The 24,716-nt window shown below is 34.3% G+C and overlaps 1 protein-coding gene across 1 annotated transcript in view; it reads left to right on the top strand.

Moving 5' to 3' along the window:
* IFIH1 (interferon induced with helicase C domain 1) overlaps positions 1-24,716 on the top strand; it is a 51,703-nt gene that overhangs the window by 21,934 nt on the left and 5,053 nt on the right. Inside the window, exons 4-13 of the mRNA XM_005573322.5 lie at positions 3,102-3,206; positions 8,420-8,640; positions 14,259-14,469; positions 15,300-15,517; positions 16,727-16,843; positions 18,518-18,641; positions 19,175-19,453; positions 19,923-20,182; positions 22,937-23,086; positions 24,464-24,625. Of these exons, the coding sequence (XP_005573379.1) occupies positions 3,102-3,206; positions 8,420-8,640; positions 14,259-14,469; positions 15,300-15,517; positions 16,727-16,843; positions 18,518-18,641; positions 19,175-19,453; positions 19,923-20,182; positions 22,937-23,086; positions 24,464-24,625 (1,847 nt within the window). The remainder of the gene's footprint in view (positions 1-3,101; positions 3,207-8,419; positions 8,641-14,258; positions 14,470-15,299; positions 15,518-16,726; positions 16,844-18,517; positions 18,642-19,174; positions 19,454-19,922; positions 20,183-22,936; positions 23,087-24,463; positions 24,626-24,716) is intronic.

Genomic DNA, 24,716 nt, shown 5'->3' with positions numbered 1-24,716 from the left:
AGAAAAAAGTTTAAAAAGAAGTGTGGACGCTTAAATGTAAAGTTAGTGAAAATCTATCAACGAAACCAGAAATGTTAGCAAAGTAAAATCGTCTCTCTAAGTTCTTTTCTTGGAAAGATAAGCTCTGTTTCAAGATGGATAGAAAATGTGACAATACAATGAAAATGTCTCTTGCTGTTAAAAAACAACAACACCACAGCTCTTAACACTGTGCTGACAAAACTTCACCCAAATCATCAGCCATGCTTAGTGTTAGGGGAAAAAGCACTGGAACACTGGACTTAGATGCAGAAATAAGGATTCTGCCCCACTGTAGCTGTGTGATCTGGATATACCACTTAACCTCTCAGAGCCTTGGTTTCTCACCTATAAAACAGGAGATAATGGGTATCTACCACATAGAATGTTGAGAGATTAAAATGAAATTTACATTACATCTGTGAAATATCTGAGTTCAGTGTCTTCCTGACACATTGCTGATTGGTTTGTTAGATCAAAATAATCCAGATAATAGACTTTATTAATAATACCCTATTTTGGGTAGCAACTTTTAAAACAATTCATCAATTATTCGTGCACATTGCATAAATAGCTCCTTCCCAAAACTTATGGATGTTAAAACAAAGCTTGGGAGAAATCTTGACTCTACATGTAGATGAAGTAGGTTTAAGATTGAAGTTTAACTGATAGCGATTAGAAAATGAAGCGGAAATCAAATATAATTTTTATTTCTATTATACTTGGAAAATTTAATGATACAGTCTTAGATTTTAGATAATTGTTAGTATTTTTTCAGTAATTTTTATATTCTCTTCAGTTCTCAATATTACATTTAAAACAGCAAATGAAAAGCATGTCAAAATTCACTTTTTTGCCTCAAAAATCTTAGCCTATATTTCTAGATCTAGAATTATTCTTACGATGACATTTTCCCCATCTCATTTTACACCTTGCCTTTTGCTTACAAATCATACTCTCTTTTCATCAGTATATCTGCCCAAAACGCTCTTCTACTTGACAGTTCTATCCTACACTCGCCTCTGAGCTTCTAACAAGACATACCTCTGGGAATTGCAAAGTGCCATATTTTAAATCTCTCAGTGAGATATGCAGGTTTTCCCGTGTGATCATAAGGGATTCCTCAAATCTGAGTTTTAGAACTAATCTGTGACAACTGATAAGCACAGTATTTTCACATTAGTATATTTATGTTGTGCTAATATACTTAAACAGTATGTGTGTCCATTGAGAATTTTTCTACAAATTTCTTATCAGCTTACTTTTAATTTTTAAGAAAGATATCTTACATATTTGATTGGCATTGGCTATAATTCTGTTATAGCTCTTAAACTAAATAGGCTCATCCAAATTGGATGGGAGATGTAAATGTCACAGATTCTCAGTGGAATACTAGTCAGCAATAAAAAGGAACAAATTAGTAATACACACAACAACATAGATGAATCACAATTATTATAAACTAAGTTTAAAAAGACAGACATAAAGGCTACACATTGCGTGAATCCATTCATATGACATTCTGGAAAAGGAAAAACTATTGGAACAGAAACCAGATCAGATAACCAGAGGGATTTACTACAAAAAGGCTTGAGGAGACTTTTGGGGTGCTGGAAATATCTTAATTATGATGGTAGTTGCATAACTGTATACATATGTCAAACTCTTTAAAGTTGCAAAACTGTATACATTTGTCAAACTTCTCAAACTATAAACATAAAAAGAGTACTCTTTCTAGTAAGTAAATTATACCTTAATATGGCTGACTTGAAAAAATTAACTAGTTAAGGAAAAAGGAAATATTTGCAGTTTTGAGTATTATATCATCTCTTTTCAGAGAAGTTTATTAAAACACACTATGTGTCTATTTTTTCATCCATTTTTATTTCCAGCCCTAAATATGACACTCAAACTAGTTTTAAATAGCTAAGAGCTACCTCATTGGTCTGTTAAGGGGCTTTAGGATGAAATATTATCTAAGCATAAATATTATAAAATATTTTTAATTATAAGAAGAACATTAATGGAACTCCTATCCTAGGAATATATCATTTCTTGATTTTTATTTCATTTTCTAATCACCAGCAACTAAAGTCCTGTGCCAAGAGCTTATTGTACCTAATGTTACTCAAAGGTTATCAAGGGCTGTGAAGTAAGTGGGATTAGCCTCATTTTAAAATAAGGGGAACTTGTTAGGTTCAGAACAAAGTGGATAGCAAATTTTGCAAGTCCTTCTGATTCCAAAGCTGATATTAGTAACCACCATTGCTTTATTTTTACCAGTTTAATGGTAGTTCTGGTGCTTGAGAATGAGATTGTGTTAAGTGTTTGGAAATAAACTGTAAGAAAAGAATTCTTCCCTTGAGGGAAAGAAGGTTTTCAAAAAGAATTGATCCTGAGTTCTGAAAACAGAATGTCGGGATTCATAAATGAAGGATGTGCACTGCCATCCATCCATATTAACCATAACTCTTTGATAGAGGCTTAGTCTAATTATAGTAAAGAAAAACAGTTATTTCCAACCTCACATGAGCTTCTAGTACAACTGTGATGCCAGACTTTAGTGATATTCTTTTTGAACAAATTCTCTTTAAGATTTTACATTTATGTTTATTGCCAAACAATCATTTTCATAACTGATCAGTAGATCCAGGTACTTTATTACTTTTTTATACTTCATTAATTCCCTATCATTTTGAATCAAAAGAGCTCAAAGGTTTCTATGTATTACTTTTGTTTAGAAGACATATCAAACCTAAATATTGTTTTCTTGGGCAACATTTACATGTAGCAGGACAACAAAAGTTATAAACCCTTAGGAATTTGCTTTAGCTCTCATATTGGATGTGTAGTGCTTTAAGTAGGTAATATGTATTTGAATCACTACCCAGCAGCTGCTCATCCATAGTGGATTTTTTTTAATGTAGCCTGCCAGAAGTGCTTACCTTTTATTCATAATTGTCTGGGTGTGCCTTCCCCACTTGAATTGAACTGTATGTACTGTGTGCTGTAGAGGTGTGCAGTTAAAATACGTTTATTCTCAGAAATATTTTAAAAATATTTTAAAATGTTTTCCTTTGCAGAATCAGACACAAGTTTGGCAGAAGGAAGTGTCAGCTGCTTAGATGAAAGTCTTGGACATAACAGCAACATGGGCAGTGATTCAGGCACCATGGGAAGTGATTCAGGTACTGCCTAACTGTTGTGTAAACCTTAAAAAGTGTGAAATAAGACGCCATATAGTGGAAGCATGGGGGCTGTTCATACCCTCCCTAATGTATTTATGCAATTAAAGCAATTCTTTTCTACAGTGAAATAGTTTTGGAACTTTGCCATTCACTTTCTTTAAAAGTGTAACTTACAAAAGTCTTAGAACCAAACTCTCTAATTTTGATCCAGTACGTATCTTTTTGATCTGGCATATGCCACATTCCATAGAGTCATGTCATCTATTTTATTTATGAGATCTGTTTCAATTAATTTGACTGCATTTAAATAGACTGTATTCAATTTGGTACATTTATTTACTTCCAAACTCTACTTTTTAAATTAAAGTGCATTTTTAATAAAAAATTGATACTATCGATATGAGAAGTATGACTAACTAGAAATTACATATATAAGTAAAAGAAGTCAAATTTATATAAATATCTTTTGATATTAGGCAAAATATTTCGGTCACCAAATGAAAATTTTACCAGGTTTTTCCCAAATTACTCTCCATATCAGTTGTATATTCTACCAGCAATAAATGAGTGCGCCTCTTCCTAATTCCCCACACCTTCATTAGTACTTTCTGTTATCAGTTTTCCTGATTTGTTAGTCTGATAGATTTCAAATTGTTCTTTCTTTTCTTTGAGTGTGTATTTCCATGATGACTACTAAGCTAAAATGTTAACATTATTAAATGTAGCGATGGGTTAGTGGGTGTCTATTATATACCTTTCTATATTTGTCTAAGTGTTTGAAGTATTTCACAATTAAAATGAACAAATCACAAACAAAAAGAAAACGCTTTGCAAGGGGCCAGCTAAGAAGCATTGGAAAAATGATAAATTAAGAAACAGATTAATTTATTCTTCATTTGTGATTGAGTTGTTTCCCCTAAGAATATATTATATAATTCAGATTATCCTGCATTGTCAGAAGAATTATAAAAATTGATATCCACAAGAGGCCTAAGGCGGCAAAATAGTTTATAGAAAGATGGTCATCAATCCTAAATGTTTTCCAAATTAGATTGTAGCACCTCTTTTTTCATATATCCTTTTATCACAATGACACTCCCGAATCCCTTAGAACGAATTAGTTTGAGGAAACCCAATTCATCAAATGTCATTCACAACTTTAATCTTCATTTAAAAGGGTGAATTCATTTTCTGTTCAATTCAGTCAGTGTTTATTGAGTTCTTGCCATGTGCTTATTTCTTTGGATTATATTTGTTTTTTCTATCCTTGTCATAAAATTGTTCAATTTAATAATTAACATTTCTATTACATGCTATGCTAGAACTCAAAATAGATACTCTAGCTAATATTTAACATCTTTATAGGTTGTTTAAAGTTTTTGGAGATCATGCTAATTTTCATTCGTCTAAGTAAGGGCTTTTCAACAATGTCCATTCATTCAATAAATATTTAATGTGTACCTTCTATGTGCAGGGCATCTTGCCTATTTAGAGCTGTTAACAAATGTATTTGCTGATTTTTAGTCCTCAATGTGGCATGAAACACATGATAAATCTGAACGCAATCTACTTTTGAAAAGCAAATACATTTTCAAGGCAAATACATTTTTGAAGACAAACACATTTGAAAGAACACCACTTGAAGTTCTAGATGGATCAGTACTTAGGAGCAAAGAATTACTTTGCCTAGTGGGTAGTCAATCTCTGAAATGGTAAAATTATGAAATTCCTTGCCCACAAGTGCCTGGTATAAGCTAAAGTAGGAATCAATTCAAAAGGAGGTTTGGATAAATTGGTGAACTGTTAAACACATATTGAGGCACTGAAAAATATTACAGAATCTGCAACTGTGCTTTAATCTTTGAAGCTGACATCAAAAGGGACTTTATTCTATATGTCCTTCCTCCTCCTCCAGAGGTCATATATGGGCCATAAGGTGTGACCTAGAGCAATCACGTTCTATTCCTTTGTGGAAGTGTTATGCCATAGTAAACATAATTACCGGTACTTTTAAAGTACAAATTTTCTAATTATATTATGAAAGGTTTTTTTTTCTGTTTCCCATTTTCAGAAAGATATACTGCCTCTCAAAAAGTGGCAATATTTTTGGCAATACACATTGGCCTGATATGTAGAAAGTGTTTCCTTACTATTTCAAGATAATGCCTATTAATATTTGTCCAGCTGGAATGGTGTATTTTTCTGTGGTTACATACTATAGGTAAAGGAATACTTTGTAGATTTCAAACACATGCGGTGACAGACCTTTTCTCTCCAAGAATAACTCAGCTGTCAAAATCAATGTGAGAATGAAATTTGCCACATGGTGTAGTTCCAATAGAATATTATTATTTAAGCCTTATTTGATTTTCTTTTTTGACCATTTATATGGTATAATATAATTTTAAGTCTTTAATCAATACTTGTTGTAGAGGGAGGGCACAGTGTTATTCAAGCTTGTGCATATTTTAAATGCTATTTTCATTTAATTGATTATGCTTTTCAGAGAAAGCCAAAAACAAACAAACAACAAACAAACAAAAACCCAAACATTTATTTTATAAAGGAAATTGGCTCCTGGCTCATTGATACCAGCCCAGTTCTCTCCTTCTGGTGACAGAGAAGAGAAAACTCTCTTTTCATTGCTTCTGTGGATAAATTCTTCCATCCCTATGTCAGAGGATGTGATAAGGCAAGAATCAGGCTGAATATTTAGCACTCGCCCAGCTTTTATTCTTTGGATGCTAGTCTCACATTGAATCCAACTCTAATTTTTTCTATATCCACACTGTGCTTCTTTTTAAACTTAGGGCCACCTATCAAATCTCCTAGTCTTAAATCAAAAATATGGAAGATTATTGAGCTATCTGTCTAACCAGGTATTTTTATATATGTAACAGCGGTATAGTGCCCCACACTCTGAAGTCCTTCAAGACAACAACTATATTATTGGAAGTGCCTGGCACATAATAGGTGTCCAGTCAATGTTGACTGAAGAATAAATTTGTGGTACATGCCTACTTAAGTAGCAGTAAAACCCCATGACTTCGGTTCTGAAGTTAAATTGTAAACACAATAGTCCTTTTAACATTCTAACTCTTCTTAAATGTATCAGCATAATAAATGTTTAGAATGCATGAGTAATATTAATATTTTACTCATTTGATTTGGTTCTATATTCTCAGGAAAGAGACTTAGGAAATCACTATATGTTTCTCTTGTTAATATTTCTTATCCAAGGATATAGTCGTAAGCATGAAAAATGGGGGAAATCATTATTAAAATGTACTCTTTTAATAGTTTACTCTGCAACTATTATGAAGGAAGCATCATTTTATTAGTATTCTTAAAATCTATGCAAAAATGTACCTTAGATGAAATTAAACAAAGAGGATTTATTGATATATTTAACAAACTTCCTAGATCAAATAAAAATTTAGCGGTAGTAAATTTCTGAGTCTTTGTTTAGACACTTTATAGTGCATCTTCCTTTGCAAATATACTGGCTCTTTTGGAAAAGTTAGGTGATAAATGATCTTAATAGAGGTGAAATATCAGGGTTTTGATAATCTATAAAAGCTACAGAGGGGTAACATTGTTCTTAAATAAATCAGAGCCTTACATAAATATAATACAAGATGACTTATTGTAAATAATGTAGAGTTCAAAACAAGCATGCAAACTTATAAAAGTATATTTTAAATGCTGGTGATTTTAAATGAGTTTTTCATAAAAATCATATTGAATGAATCAGCAGATGATCTAATGATAGCTTAAATGTATTGCATCTGCTTTTACTCATCCATACAGAAGGCAAATTTCCTGCCAGATTAGTAGATGATCCTAAGTGGAATTTGGTGTGAATTTTCCTACCTGTTCAGATAGTACTATCACAACAAGTTAAAACCCACTCAAATAGAATTATCCAGGGGCTGAAATGGAGCCATCAGCAAGTTTTTTTGAAGTTAATGGGACTATGTTAGTTTAGTTTTATTGCAATCATTGATAAGAAAAAGAAGTTATTTCATGTGTGATGAAATACTGGTAAATACTGTTATTCATTTTTTCTTGTGATTATATAAGGCATAAGATGGGCTTTTAAATTGGTGTAATATTTATTTTACTTCATTTCACATTATAAGCTATGCATTTTTAGATCTTTTTCCCTTGGTAATATAGGTTAAATATGGTCACTTCTAAATAAAATATGTTCTAGCTAAAACAAGATACATTATAATAATTTTATTTTAATATTCATAAAGTTTATGTTAGAACTTACTTCATCAGTATTTTAAATTTAAAATCCATGTTAATTTAAAATATTTTCAATATATTATACTTTGGATTTTAGAAAAAGTAGGAATATCTGGAGCCATAAACATAAGGAAGTAATAAAGATCACAATTCACAACTAAATGGCAAAATTAGTCATAATTTAGTTTAAACCAACAAAATTATATTTTACCTTTTAAGGGAAACCTACCAATTAAAGGCTAGCATAGGAAGAGTTTTTTCCCCTACTCTCTAAATATCACTTCTGTACAACGTAGTTGCCTCAGATGGAAAAAGGAACTTGATATAGATAGGGTGTCTGTGTGTGTGTGTGTGTGTGTGTGTGTGTGTGTGTGTGTGTGTTTGTGTGTATGTGTGCTTTTTGGTATTTGATTGTCAGATAAAGTTTCCACAAATGAAAGAAAGTAGTATCAGCCGTAATACCTTCTTTGCAATAAAAAATAAGGGGAAATAAGGAACTGGGAGGACTAATGATTCCTACTTTCTCAGCTCCTCTTGATTTTGTAGGTGGAAGGGCTAGGTGAAACAAGCAGGGCATAATGGCTCCACAAAGAAATGGGAAGCCTGATGCCTTAACAACCATACCTGCCAATCCCGCACCACAGCCCTTTCTACAGATTTGCCTTGGCTTCACCCACTCTGCAAAAACACTCCCCCATGTTGCTCCTTCCCAGTCCTCTAATCAGTTGACTCCCTTTGCACCCCCACACCCCCCGACTCCTTCTGTGAGAGGGATCCTGGGTTGTATTCTGCAAATGTAGAGAGCAGACATTCATTGGTACAGAAAAGAGAAAATGAATTGGTTTGGACCACACGTGAAAAGGAGTTTAAAGCAGAAGAAGCCTACGTTCAGTTTCAGGCTTCCTAAGCTCTGTTATTTTGTTGTCCCTTCTCTTATTTTTCTTTTCGATCTTCTTCAGATGAAGAGAATGTGGCAGCAAGAGCATCCCCAGAGCCAGAACTCCAGCTCAGGCCTTACCAAATGGAAGTTGCCCAACCAGCCTTGGAAGGGAAGAATATCATCATCTGCCTTCCTACAGGGAGTGGAAAAACCAGAGTGGCCGTTTACATTGCCAAGGATCACTTAGACAAGAAGAAAAAAGCATCTGAGCCTGGAAAAGTTATCGTTCTTGTCAATAAGGTATTCAAAGAACATATAACATTAGTTGTTCATTTTCATTGTATTATTCTGAAACTTTTATATGATGGCTTTTTTGGCATTGACTCACACATGTTCAGTTTACTTAAAAGTAATGTCAAAATAAGCTCTTTATTTTATTTTTAATCCTTTTTTAGGCATATGTAATATCTAAGTGATGAACCTAAACATAGAAATTTTCCAATAAAACTAGGACATTATACCAAATAACTATAACTTATGTAGCCCCAAAACCTGGGAGTTAGTTTTGATTCATCTGCTTCCTTTATTTCCCTTATCTGGTCACAGGTTATATTAACCCAGATATACTTTAAGGTTAACTGGCTAATTTATCATTGCAAATGAACATGAATGACCCCAAAATATCACTGGAATCAAGGATCAAATATTGTTTTTTACTTTCTCTTTAGCTGTTGACCCTTAGTCAAAGATGGCAAGTCCTCTTTATCCAGAATACATATAATGCGGTTTGGAGATAAAATTAAGTGAATGTTTGATGTCTAAATCAAGTTAAATAGATTTTAAAATGCTCAAGAAGTATATATATATATACACACACACACACGTATATACATATATATACACACACATATTACATTAAATGTAACTGAAGTTTTCCTTCAATAATTTATATCTTAGGGTATTTGAAGGCCATCTTCCTAAGTAAATATGTCTGCTTCCCTGTAAAACAAAATCTAGTTATTTGAGCTTTATTCAGATAAATGAGTTTATTAATTTATAAATATATGAACTGGGGATATGAATATTTACTATTTTATGGAACAAAAATGAGTATACTTTTCCGCCATCAGAAAGTCTTTTTTTCATTCTTATCTATTCCTTTATAAAAAAAAAAAGCAGTAGACTGTAAAATATTCTATTTTTTATTTCTATTATGCCAAAAGTTTTAGTTACATCCTGTTTTTCAGTACTTAGAATCCATGATTTGAATGATTTCTATCATGTAGTTCCAAATGCATTTTGTGTGCATCTGCTAAGTCCAAAGAGCTCTCCTTTATACTTGTATACTCACTATTAAAACACTTTTATTTCTTTTGCTAGTAATGGTGACACATTCAAATTTGTTTGCCAATAGCCTTGCATATATTCCCTTTGTACAGGATTTTTTTTTTAATGAAATAGGTTTGAATCCTATTTCTACCTACCGGTAGTTTGAATTACACAAATTAGTGACTTCTCTAACTTTAATTTCTTAATCTGTAAAATGAACGAAATAATAACTACCCTGCTCTGAAATTTCAGTTGGATTATATATGGCCTAGTAATGACTCTTTCTTTCACTCTGAAATACTAGCTTTCTCCTGCTCCTTTCTCTTCACCTTCATAACTCATGAAACTGAGTAACATAATCAGAGAGGCTCTTAAATGCCAAGTCCAGAGAAAAGAACCACGTTAACTGGATTCAAAGCTACTTAAACTGATAATTTTGAAACCATTTGAGCATCTGCCATTTTCTCAAACTCAGCCTCACCATCTACCCTCCCAAAGGCTCTTCTTCCCCATTTACCTGTCTCTTTGTTAGTAATACCACCTCCTCCAAAGCATGCAGCCCCCACACCTAGGAGTTAGTTTTAATTCAACTACTTCCTTTATTTCCCTTATTTGGTCACGGGGTCATAGGCTACTAGAGTTGAAAAGGGGCTTCGAGATTCAGCTTTCTTCCTTTGCAGAATGGTTCTCTCACTTCTACAGGGTAACTTCCTAATATCACGGAGGTCCGCCTTCTAACAAGACAGCCATTCTTTGAACAACTGACACTGTTAGAAAGCCCTATTTGTATTCATCCAAATCTGTTTCTCTGGAATCCCACAATCACCGGTTAGAGTTCCTTCCTCTGCAACCACACGAAGTCTTAATTTTCCAGCCTAATGACAGCCCTTCACATCGAGAAGGCAGTATCATGTGGCTCCTAAGTTACATTTTTTTTTTTTGTCCCTTGGAATAAATGTCCACAGTTCCTTTAACTATTTTCCATATAACATGGTTTCTAAACCTGTCATCATTCCTAGTGCTCATACTCCTTCAGACATTTTTCTAGGACACTCTTAAATGCGGTGTCCAGAGTTGCACAAAATACTACAGATAAGATCTTACCAGTACAGAGCGTAGGACAGATGAGATGTGACACTCAGCTTATGACCGTGTTTGCCTCTGGCATCCACAGACGTATCTGGACCTTGTCATAAATTCAAAATCTGCAGTTCTTTTTTATTTGAAAATCTCTTAAAGTAGAACATTCTTAATTTATTTTTGTGCAGTCAGTTTTTGAGCCTAAATTCAAATACTTAGGTTTATTTCTTTAACTATTGATCTTTTCAAGTCTCATATTTTTGTATGTGTCTAATGCATCTTTCCTTCTATAATATTCCCTTCTCCTCTCAATGCTATATTCTAGCCAGGAATCTTTCATTGCATTGGATCTAGGTGATTCTTAGGAATGCACATTTATGGCTATGTGTAAATGTTAATTGATCCTCATTAATTATTCACATTCACTGCATTGTTGTGTGGACACCTGGGGACTTGACTCTAATTCCTTATCGCTTTTCTATTGTTTTTCTCCTTAGAATTACTAGAAATCCCTCCACTAATTCTTCCATCTGTGTCATAATTGTTTACTATACCATCTTTTTGAATTTTAAATTAATTTCAGTTTTAATTCTTTTTGATTGAGTCAGAACACCTCTGGCCCAATAAGTCTACGTAACCTGAATCCTGTGTTTGCCCCAACAACAAGATATTGTTACCCTTGATCTAGAAAAGAGAAATCCTTTTCTTTAAAACCATTTACTTTCATCTCCCTTCCTCCGTCCTTTCCAAAGTTATAGCCTTCGAATGCAGGGAGAAATGAAAACACCACCTGTGTTCCCAGACTTTCCATTTCCTATCTAGGGCTTCAACATCATGAGAGATAAATCCCAGGTTCCTTCAGATGCTGCAATGCAGCCCCATATGATTCAGCAGAAGTGGGTAGCAGTTGGGTTTGATTAGTCTTGGCAGGCACTCTGTCACATCTCAGGAAAAGGCTCCAAGAGGACCACACACCTCCCAATTAGCCATGTCAGACTTGCATCTGGCTTTCTCTGTGTCCTTCAGTAGGAAGTCAACACCACCCAGAGCAAGTATCAGGATTTCCAGCACCTGCTATCTCCTGTGACAACTTATTTTTGTTCTGTACATCAGAAGGTGCTGCTTCTTTTGAAGATTTTTGACTTACCTTTTATGGGCAGATTTTGTGGTGCGATGTCGCTCCATAATACAGAGATTCTTAATTAAATCATTCAGCATGAGTGTATTTAAAGACAAATCAAATGCAGATCTTGTCCTCAAGGAATATAGTCTAGAAGAGAGATGAGAGATATATGTTGATAATATGATAATTAATATTTTATTGTACTTTATAAAGCACTCTCAAATATATTATCTTATTAAATCTACACAGCGACCCCATAAGGTAGTCTTTATTATTCTCATTTTTTCCTATCAGAAAACTGAAGTTCCAAGACTTTAATTGGCAATTCAGGGATCATCCAGCCAAGAAACAGCAGAAATGAGATATGAACTTTTATCTTCTGAGTCGACTGGTCTTCCTTTGCCACTGCACCCTCCTTCTAGAATAAAAGGATGGGTGAAATATCAGGGAAATTTTAGTACTGACAATATGGCACCCTCTATTTCATTTAATTTTCACAACCCTATAATAGGTTAACATTATCCTCATTTTATTAATCTGGAAAATGAGAGCATTGAGATGATTCAGACCTTGTCCAAGGTATACAAGAAGTAAGTGGCTAGAGTAGCTGTTTTCAGGGCTTTCTTCCTTCTGCATCATGCTACCTCTTTCCACTAAACTTAATTTCCATTCTTTTCCTCAGAAGTCTTCTGTCTTGCGTAAGTGGAATGGAAAGAATACTTCCAGAAAATGATTCAGGAATGGCTTTGTGGAAGAGAGAGAGAAGAGCAGAACCATGGCTCTCAAATTTTAAAGGCTTAAAAGTCATTAAAGTGAAGGTTTCAAGCCTCTGTCCCCATAGATGGTCCCTAGATTCAGTAATTCTTTAGTGGGACTTAGGAGTCAGCATTTTCCAAACTTCTCAAGTGTTTTTGTAACAGGTAGGTCAGAGAGACTTTACTTTGGAAAAAAAAAAAAAAAAAGAAAGAAAGAAAGAAACGAACGAAGTGAAAGTTTTTCTTCTTTTTCTGCCTTTCCACCTTGTGGTTAGGTAATGTTCTTTTCCACTCACCAACTTAATTACTGATTTTAAGTCCACTTTGCTTCATTAGAATTTATGGATTTCATTTTAACTCTTCCCCACCCCTTCTTCTAGCCCCCCAGACATCTACTTTTGGAAGCCTCCATCATTTCCACTAAATAACAATGTAAACCAGTGTTCTTTATAAGGTGTTCCCCTGAGCCAGGGGGATCAACCATTCCTTATTTAACACCGAAGTGGGGCTTACCTCAAGTAAAAAGATGAATAACACAAACCCTACAGACTAGGAGAAAGGTAACCACTGATTGCATTTCCAGTAGAAATATGGAGAGTGAAGAATATAATGGGCATTCTTCAAAGCTTGCCCTTGAAACTCTTCCTGCCAACTCTCCGTTTGCCATATTGTACACTGCTGGGCTTCCATTGCATAAATCTTTCTAGGATATTACCTTCAAGATGGCCTTGTATTTTTTCCCCTAATCCAGAAGGTATTTTGAGTGACTAGTAATGTGTAGCATTGAAGTATCAACCCAGCTACCTTTAGCAGATGCTACAATATACGGAATCAGCTGAAAAGGACCAGAAGTTTCCACTTCTTTTGCCAAGTCTACTTGTGGGTTTGTTCTTGCTCAGCCACCACAGCTATTTCAGCAGCTCATTTCTTCACTTCACATCTGTTCTCCTAGTCAATGCCCTAATTCCTCACTTGTGGTTCCCTGATTCTTCCAGTCCTGTGGGCCTGTTGCTTCTGGTCTAATCCAAAACAAACAACAGGAATAAATCACTTCAATAGTACAACTTGTAGGGATCCTGTAAACTGCTATACTACATGTAAAATACTCTGCTTGATGTTTGCAGCCCTTTATAACCTGGCCCTGCTCTACAAATTTAAAAATGTATTTCTTATTCAACCTTAGCTTCAGTTTATCTTTTCACTTACTTGAATCATGGCTTACTAGATTCAAATTCCTTCAAATTCCCCTTTTTTGAGTGGTCAGTTGCTTCTTCTCTTAACTGTCACTTTGTGTGTGTTTCTAGGGGTGCATTATTACCTCGTGTTGTAATAATTTGTCTTGCTTTGTCTAGTCTTGGTCTGTATGCTCAGCTAGACAGAGTTCCTCAAAGTTGTCAACCATATCTTAAACATCTTTATGTCCCAGACATAAATGCCTATACCTAACAAGGGTATAATAAATACTTATTGACAGATGAATGAAAGGAATGATGAGAAAGTTGTTATGCCTGATTCACCGGTGATGTAAATACCTCTTTTATTGCTGGACGCCAAACAGGCCTCTGATCAACACTCCTTTGGCTTTGACTAACTTTCTCTCTTTTAAAAAAATCTTCGCACTTTTTTTTAAGGTACTGTTAGTTGAACAGCTCTTCCACAAGGAGTTCAAACCATTTTTGAAGAAATGGTATCGTGTTATTGGATTAAGTGGTGATACCCAACTGAAAATATCATTTCCAGAAGTTGTCAAGTCGTGTGATATTATTATCAGTACAGCTCAAATCCTTGAAAATTCCCTCTTAAACTTGGAAAATGGAGAAGATGCTGGTGTTCAATTGTCAGGTCAGTTTAAGTGTTTATTTTTTTAAAAAAATTAATAGTAATATTAATGATAACAAGTCTATATTTGTTAATTTTTTAAATGTTTATAAAAATTAACTTTGGTTTAAATTGTTTTTTATTGCTTATGGTTTTATTAAAATCCTACTTCCTGGAGGAAACAAAAAAAGTAAGTTTTTAATTAGACCACTTTATTCTGCATAAGAATACCATTATTAAGGCAAGCACTTGCTGGATTTTCCATTTATTCTGACAAGTTCCTTTTTTTGCTAGTGAATGTTGTTAGATCTGCTTCCCGGAAACCTAGAATAAAAATACAAATCTTGTGTTTTGTGGGGTATAGGATGAGAACGTAGGATAAAGAATGGGAAAAAAGTAAAAATAATTTATAGTAACTAAATGCAATGTTAAAACAAGGCAAAATTTTCCCTCTTTAAATAGTGTGGTTTTCACTTGATGTAATAAAAATAAAATTCACTAACCTAAAATTAAATATTTTATTAAAGAACAAAAGTATAATCCTGAGATTTGTTTTATAATAAGCCAGGATGTGAATTCCACATCTAGTGCTTTTTAGCTCTGCAAACTTTCTGAATCTTATCTATTAAAGAAGGAGAATGCCTAACAGGGAGTTTCATGATTAGTATATATGAACTTGTATGTGTACAGGTGCTAGTGTAGTTGGATCTCCCTCCTGAAAACTGGAAGTGGATTGCTCTTGTGTCCTGCCCAAGAGAAGGCATCCCCAAGGCAGCTCAATTACTGGTCTAAAGTTATTTTCTCACTGTAGTGTGCTGGTATGGAGAAATGAACTCTTTGAATTTTCTTTGAAGACTTTTCCCTCATTATCATTGATGAATGTCATCACACCAACAAAGAAGCAGTGTATAATAACATCATGAGGCGTTATTTGATGCAGAAGTTGAAAAACAATAGACTCAAGAAAGAAAACAAGCCAGTGATTCCTCTTCCTCAGATGCTGGGACTAACAGCTTCACCTGGTGTTGGAGGGGCCACAAAGCAAGCTAAAGCCGAAGAACACATTTTAAAAGTAAGTCATAATTTTATGTATAACCAATGAAAGCAAAGCTAAAACAAACGCCAGGACTTCTTGGTCTTGTTCAATAAGGTTGAGTTCAAGTGTTGTGATCATCAGTTAAGTGAAATCTGTTTGCTTTAGTACAATAAATATACTCAGTCTTCTATAAAATACGAATATGCCTTAATAAATATCAATAACACAAAACAATATCATAAAAATGATGGAGAGTGATATAATTAATGCAAAGTTGAGACAAATAGAATGCCTTCTTTGCATCTACTCTTATAGTTAAACTTAATGATCTACTTGATATAGAAATATGCATAAACTGTGAAAGTTTCTCGTTGTCACACATGATAAAGTCTTGCTCCAAGAGTTTCAAAACTACATGTTTTCTGTGTTTCTTATGTGATTCTAGGAACCGAGGTAATTCAAATCAAAGGGAAATAGGGATATGAAGATCTTTAAAGATGAGCTTGTCAGCGGCCCCAAAATGGTAACACCGCATACAGTGCTACTGTTAAGCTTGAGTGTTACATAAATCATAGTAGCCCAAGAAGTATTTTGGTACCAAGGCAATTGCATTTGAATTTTAAGTCCCTTACTTCAAGTTGAATTCAATACAAATTATGTAGAGTAGACACAACATTCAGAGATGCAATTATAGACTCCAAAATATAATTTATTACTGGGATTAAGGACTAATTCCAGTCTAATAATCCAGGAACATGGCTAAGGATGCTCCCAGCTTTGCATCGCCTGCTTTATGTGTAGAAGAAGGTGGTAGTATGATTCATGGATGTCAAGATGACTTTCGACATGCCTCATGTAACATGGTTATCTCAAAATCATTCTCTGTCAATGATGGTAAATTGTTATACTCTTTCCATGTCAGTTTTCCACCTGGAAAATGGAATTTAAGAACTGAATATCAATACACCTTTTTCTCTGGGATTATCCATCAACTTGATTTAGAAGCTCCTATTTCCTATATTAGGACAAATGTTACTGATGGTTGGTTAGTAAGATCCATAATAAAACAATGTTAAAATGCTATATTTAGCAAGCAATGCTACATATTACTTGCATGAAATTTTATACTACATATTTATACTACAATTTAATGCTACATATTTTTTACATGAAAAATAATTCTACACTGAATAAAGTGAACGGGAAAAATAATTGCATAAATATTTAAAAATGTCTCTTTTCCAGCTATGTGCCAATCTTGATGCATTTACTATTAAAACTGTTAAAGAAAACCTTGATCAACTGAAAAACCAAATACAGGAGCCATGCAAGAAGTTTGCAATTGCAGATGACACCAGAGAAGTATGTGCTTAACGTTTTATATCTATTTGATTGGCAATACCACATTCAGTTGAAAGATGGCAAAGACTATTTTATACTGACCATCTGAACAATATTGTTTAAAAATTTAAGCAAACAAGTTTCAGGTTTTTTTTTTTTAATTGATGTTAGGCAGTGAAGCACTACATAGAATTCTCCCCTCTAGTCCTCTTTTAGTTTTCTAGTTTACATGAGGAATAGCTCATTCATTGTTTGCTACATATGAGTTATGAGGGACAGTGGGGGGCAATGACCAGGGGAATGTATAACTAAGCTGGAGGGGTTATGACAGTTCGTTTTAGCCTTTTTAATTTTCTTGGTGAATTCCAGGATTGATTTTCTGATATGCCACAGAGCCATTTTGTTGCTATCAAATTACATTTGGCAATGATAATGGGAATCCTACCTAATTTGCATACTTGCATATTTACTTTCTTAGGAAAACAGTGCAGTGGTAAACAAGTGAAATATTTACTGTAATGATGCCTTTCTGATGAATTTTTCAGGAATTATAAAAATAAACTGAGAGTCAATTTGGACATTATGGCCAGTAAATTATGTCAATACTTTGTTTTGTAAAATTTAGAAAGTGTTACAAATTCTGGCCATATGTACTTGATAATATCATTGAAAATAAGAATGTTGGGATCAAATGATATGATATATGAATAGTAGATAAAACAAAGATTGAAATATAGTAGGCACTAAACCAATGTTAGTAACTAGCCTCCTTATATCTCTTTTTTTTTAATTCTGAAAAAGACTGCTATCTACTCCAGCTGTACTATTACAGTTGAATATATTTTATTCACTTTCCCTTTTTTGTTACTTATTTGGTTTTACTTGATAATTTTAAATGCATAGTTCTACTCATTAAGATTTTCAAAACTACATTTCTCAGGTACATTTTTAAAAGAATTTGCCATTTTTTAAACTTACTTTAATTTTTTATATACTTTGAAGCATAACATACATACAGAAAAGTACAAATTCATATGTGTACTGATCGCTGAATTTTTGTAAACTGAATACACATATGTAAACAAAATCCACATCAAGAGATGGCACATTGCCAGTACCCCAAAAGCTCCTGGTTCCCCCTTCCAGTCACCATGCCCCAGGAATCACTACTATCTTGACTTCTCAAACAAAAATGAGTTTTCACTGATTCTGAACTTTATATAAATGGAATCATATAACATGCACTCCTTTATTTCTGGCTTTTATTCAGACTGTACTTCAACTTTTTATTTTGGTCGAAATAATACTGAAACCAGTTTTACAAAAGGGGAATGTTTCTTAAATTACATTGTAAGCTTTCTAAATAATTGTGGCATTAATGCAATATGTGTTTTCTAAGTTACCTTTAACATACAAGGTTTATATCATTCATTAACTTTACTTTCATTAACTTTTTAAGTTGGAGATTATGGCAGAGGTAACAGGGTGTTGGTGTGGGTGTGGCTTGATGGCAGACTTAAAAGAGAAGCTGACAAAAATAAATGTACAGACAAGTGATGGGACACTAACCTGTTACTTTGTCTAAACAAAGATTCCAAATCAGATTTCTTATAACCTAGAAATTATTTTAACAAAAGTAATGTTATTCTTTTAACAATAAGAATACGTAAGAATAAGTGTGTACTTTATTTTTAGGATCCATTTAAAGAGAAACTTCTAGAAATAATGACAAGGATTCAAACTTATTGTCAAATGAGTCCAATGTCAGATTTTGGAACTCAACCCTATGAACAATGGGCCATTCAAATGGAAAAAAAAGGTAATTTAGGTTTGGACCTAACACTTAGTTTATCCCATGTTTATGCCAAGATTTCAGATGACTATATCACAGATTCCCCCAAGAAATTAAAAGCAAAAGTAGTTCCAAATAGAATTTCTGTGTTCTGTGTAGGACAAGTATAATAAACATGTTCTAATTCCTTTTCTAAGAAAAGAGATTCCAATACTATCCAATTTTCTCTTTGTCTCCAGTCTTATATTTATTGTATATTTAAAGTATTGAGATAAATATTAATAGCTCTGTCTCCAAAGGCAAACTCAACTAATATATTTTCATGCCATTCCTCTGTGCATCAGCTACATGTTTTTGCTCAGGCAGAACTCAAGCAGCAAGTCTAGGAGTTGGAAAACTTGCCCTGTTTCAGAGCTCAGGACACATTTTGAGCCTTAACTTGCCCATTTTAAAACCAAGCCAGTTTTGGAGTTAGTAACATAAATATATTTAAGTCCATGGCACAATTTTAGGGGGTTTATATGCTTATTATTTCACTTACATAATATATTTTTTCACAGCTGCAAAAGAAGGAAATCGCAAAGACCGTGTTTGTGCAGAACATTTGAGGAAGTACAATGAGGCCTTACAAATTAATGACACAATTCGAATGATAGATGCATATAATCATCTTGAAACTTTCTATAATGAAGAGAAAGATAAGAAGTTTGCAGTCATAGAAGATGATAGTGATGAGGGTGGTGATGATGAGTATTGTGATGGTGATGAAGATGAGGATGATTTAAAGAAACCTTTGAAACTGGATGAAACAGATAGATTTCTCATGACTTTATTTTTTGGTAAGATTCAAAGTAGCATATACTGGTCTCATTCATTTACCTTTTCAACATGAAGTTACTGCTTCTCATAAGCTCTCCAAAAAGAGAAATATGTTTTGAAAGAAGAAATCCCACTCAGATTGGAAGTATTTCTAATTATATGACCAGATTAACTACCAGTTATATGATCACAGTCAGTCATTTGGTCATTCAGTTTTATTGTCAAAACAATTGTAATGAATTTATTTATTAAACCATCCTAATTATTAGATATAGTGCAAGATTGGAGATGAGCCACAATTCATGAAACCTTCTAGTATAATTTGTTGTATGCTTTACTAAACTTTTCTTTCAAGTAGTTTTAAAATTAATTAATTTTTAATCAACAAAACTGAATATTTTTTGGTGTACAAAATGTTTGATATATCTATACCTTGTGGAATGGCTAAATAAAGCTTGTTAACATATCAACTGTAATTATTTCTTCAAGAAAACAATAAAATGTTGAAAAAACTGGCTGAAAACCCAGAATATGAAAATGAAAAGCTGACCAAATTAAGAAATACCATAATGGAGCAATATACTAGGACTGAGGAATCAGCACGAGGAATAATCTTTACAAAAACACGGCAGAGTGCATATGCACTTTCCCAGTGGATTACTGAAAATGAAAAATTTGCTGAAGTAGGAGTCAAAGCCCACCATCTGATAGGAGCTGGACACAGCAGTGAGTTCAAACCCATGACACAGGTATAAATATCCTTTTGGACTTCTTTTCTTTTCTTTCTCTTCTTTTCTTCTTCTCTTCTCTTCTCTTCTCTTATCCTCTTCTCTTCTCCTCTTCTTCTTTTCTTTCAGACGAGGTCTCCCTCTGTCACTCAGGCTGAGGAGCAGTGGCATAATCAAGACTCACTGCACCCTTGACCTCCTAGGCTCAAACAATCCTCCAGCCCCAGCCTCCCAAACAGCTGGGACTCTAGGTGTGCACCACCACACCCAACCAATTTTTTTATCTTTTTTGTAAAAAAGGAGTCCCACTATCTTGCCCTGGCTTGTCTTAAACTCCTGGGCTCAAGCCATCCTTCTGCCTCTGCATTCCAACGTATTGGGATTATAGGCATAAGCCACTGCGCTCAGCCTGAACTTCTTTTCTTATGCTGTTATTACTCTTCTCAAATTGTTTTTAGTCTTTTCCTACCAATCCTCTCACTATCCACAAATACATTTACAGGATAAAACATGTGTTCTTGAAATAAAATCTAAGTCTAATAGCAACCAAATCTGTGGTTTTTGAGAGGTTACGTGTTGTTTTAGGAGTCATTTTTCCCACGTAGTAATTGGAAGAACTTTCTAAGTTTCCCTTGCAAAAATGAGTGACAGGTAAACTTAATAACAAAGTTCAGAAATGATTGCAATATAGTATCAAGTGGAAAATTCAAACTCCCACAAAAATGTGTGCGTTATAACTAGAACTATGCAAAATATGTTTACATAGAATGAGACCTATAGGGAAACTTGGAAAAATTAAAGAATTTGATACATTAGAGATTTGGGATTCTGATAAGTAGGTTTTCTGTTCCTTTTTAAGGTGTTTTGTTTTATTTTGTTTACATGCTGCTTACTGAGAGCATAGTAAAAAACACTTGGGTAAGAAAAAAAGGCACTTGTAGACATAACAAGCATGCATAAAGCAATGATGTCTTGTTAGAGTAAAATATTCTTCTGAGGGATAAGGTCATATTGACCCTGAGTCTTTCTGGACAAATGGATATTTCCTTTCTATTACAGTTATCACTATTCAAGCCAATGGAGCAAATTAATTCTGTTTCAGTGTTTGCTGGGGAAAAAATTCTTGAAATGGTTCACTATAACTCTTTATATACCCTCTACGTGCACTCTTGTGAGCGCTGCCAATAAAATTAATGCCAGAGAAAGTACTGTTTTCCTTGGGTAACAAGTTTGCTTCCTTCTTTTTGATGAGATGTAGTTTGCTTAATATGTTTTTCTTTTTGCCTTAGCTTCCAGAAAGCTAGCAGGCAAAATTCAAGTTCAGTCTCACAGCGTCTGTGTTGATTCTTATGAGTCCTGTTTTAAAATTTCTTTTATATTAGCTTTAGCATTATGACTTTCATTGTAAGACGGCTAAGCTTCTCTTTAAAAAGAGGTAGAGTGCAAATGAAAAGCCTAGTTCAAGCTACTTTCTGCTCCTTATTCATTTCAAACCTAGGGGCTGTATCCCAAAATTCAGAACATATTCCCTTCTTCCCCACTCCTTGCATCCTCACCTTGTAAACTGGGGTGGATAAACTCCTTAGCAATGGTGTTAGGCATCTACGTGATGTGACTTGAAGATCTGACACTGTCTGGAATTTTTGTTATTAAAGTTACTCCTTCAAATTAAGACACAGGCATCTTCTACTAAAACCCAAGGACATGTAAGTTTTTATCGGGAGATGTGAGGGCAGGAGGGAGAAATTTTCAGAGAAGACTCAAAAGAGGCCTTTCTACAGGGTTCTCCAACAGTTAGGAGTCAAATAAGGACTCACGCTCCTCTGAGAAGAAAGGGAAGGGGATGGAAGAACATAGTTTTGGTCTGGCAGCTTTATTTTTGTTTAGTGTATGGGGACAAAACACAGTGTGGATGTGCACCAAATGCCCACTGGACCAACAGCTTTGATGAGAGTGGTTATGAAAATAAAACCACATTGTCCATATCAAGCTAGGTTTGTGCTCACTCATTTCTCCCATGTAAGGATAAGAGGGCATATTTTAATTTATTTATATTGACTTTCAAAATTCAGAGATTTTTCATTTGAAAATAGTTTTAATTACAGTTGTATAACCTCTTCTTTTATTTTTATTTATATTATCCCTTTGAATCAAGAATATATTTACCTCATTCAAAATTAATAAAGCACAAGGCATACCACTGACTTCTAGTCTTTCAGCTCCCCTCCCCAGATGCAGCCAATGTTTTCAGTTTCTCTTGTGTCCTTTTAGGAATATTCCATAGCTTCTCACTCAAATGGTTCTTAAAGTGACCAAATGCATATACAATGTGCATTTTCTCTGTGACTGAAAACAATATATCAAAGCATCTCTGCATCTTATCCTCTAAATATTAAAGATTCTGAAGTTAATGTAGTGGGGGAAAAGCCCATTTTAGTTTCTGATTGTCATATCCTCTTCTCAACCGACAGCTCCTCCTTTCTTCCTCTGGAGTCACCCATCAGTTTATTTCCTTGGCATAAAATATGGTCTTCCCACCTCCAGACTGGATGATGGAAATATTTTTGTTATTGTGTGGTAATCCCAGATTGGAAATCAAATGTTGTCTCACCATTATGTCTTTGTTCAATGCCAAAAACAGATGGCAACAAATCCATGTATGATCTAATCCTTTGATTTACACTGACCAGTTGCAATTTATTATTTCTTCCTCTAATTAGAAGATTTTAATGTGTTTAGCATCACAAAATTTAATTTATTAAAATGTTTCTACAGAATGAACAAAAAGAAGTCATTAGTAAATTTCGCACTGGAAAAATAAATCTGCTTATCGCTACCACAGTGGCAGAAGAAGGTCTGGATATTAAAGAATGTAACATTGTTATCCGTTATGGTCTTGTCACCAATGAAATAGCCATGGTCCAGGTACATTCAAATACCTTTACTTACTATGTTAATTTTTATTTGTGTGTTCCTATTTTAATTGCTTTCTTTTAGTTAAACAGCACAAAACATCTTTTTAGTTTTTAAAACAAAGCCCTTTTCCTGTTAAAAGAGCATTTTTTAAATGCTGTGCACTGTTGCCTTTCATATTGCTGTCAATTCATATGATAACCAGATACCTGTTGTATGTTTAAACAACAACTCCTCTTTGGCTATTTCTGTACCCTAAGGCTTTCCAGGACCATGACACCAGCCCCATTTGTAAGAGTCAAAAGCAGCCTCCTCATTCCTAGGATGTCTGTGAGCCCCCGGCTGGACCGGGAATCTAAAGTACGGTGTCCCACAATTGTCTGATGAAGTAACATGCCCAAACCTGAGGGAGCCCTGCTGTTTCTGCATTTTACTCCCTTATCCTTTCCAATTTTCTGTATGTTTAGAAGTTTTCATGATAAAATGTTGGTTGGGGGCAGACTTATAAATGCAAAAATAAATAAAAGAGTGAGGTGTTCTGTTTTCATTCAGATTTCACATTATCTCTTACCCACCTGTGTTAATGGAATTATTGTAACCTTCTGTTGAGTAGGCATAGGTTTATGCTGATTAATATACTATTCTTCCTATAAAATTAACTGAAGGGTTTTCAAAATAATTTAAATTGCATCCTTGAATAAAAGGCAAGTCATAGAAGACTAAGATAACCAGACTGCCATCAAATTAGCAAATAATTTTATTTCAGGAGTTTATTTGTAAGTCAGTGATAAACTTAGTAATAAAACTTAGAATACATTTTTCCTTGAGAATAATTTTATAGTTGATAGGCTCCTGGGCCAGGCCACAGAAGTTTCTATTAGTCAAAATATAGCTGAATATCAAGAAAGTTATCACCATGTTAAATATATTCCCACGGGAAAATGTGCTAAGAATGTAACGTAGGATGCCAGAAACTGACCTGCCTTCTTACCAGCCCTGGTGTCAAGGTCAGAGATGACCCTTCTCTCCATTCATTCCTCCCAGCTTCCTACCAAGAAAGACGACTCCTCAGTCCACGTCATTGATCATGGTTCTCATAGTTTGAGAGAGAATTTCTGAGAGCAAAAAGGCTGGACAGGATGATATTATGTCATTGAGGCCTAATCATCATCACTGTAGAACACTGTTTCTGTATTAAAGCTTATTTTAAGTTTCAAAGAGCTGACTTACAAGGATGGATTAATAACTAACTTCACCCATTTAAAGACTGGCATGCTGAACAACCCAATATCATTTCATTCTGAGCAACGAATATCATTCCCAGAAAAAACCAGGAAGATTTGTATCACAGCGTACCCTTTCATTTACTTGATTTATTTGTGTTTTCAGGCCCGTGGTCGAGCCAGAGCTGATGAGAGCACCTATGTCCTGGTTGCTCACAGCGGTTCAGGAGTTATCGAACGTGAGACAGTTAATGATTTCCGAGAGAAGATGATGTATAAAGCTATACACTGTGTTCAAAATATGAAACCAGAGGAGTATGCTCATAAGGTATTGTTGGCTACCTCTGAATTTGATTTTCATTTGGCCACATGTGGTTGCCATTGATATCTCTGTGGCTCATTCTCCAGAAAAAAAATTG

This window comes from Macaca fascicularis, chromosome 12, assembly GCF_037993035.2.
Source record: "Macaca fascicularis isolate 582-1 chromosome 12, T2T-MFA8v1.1".
NCBI lineage: Eukaryota > Metazoa > Chordata > Mammalia > Primates > Cercopithecidae > Macaca > Macaca fascicularis.
Note: the sequence above shows the minus strand (reverse complement) of the source record. Positions and strands in the feature narration are given on the sequence as shown.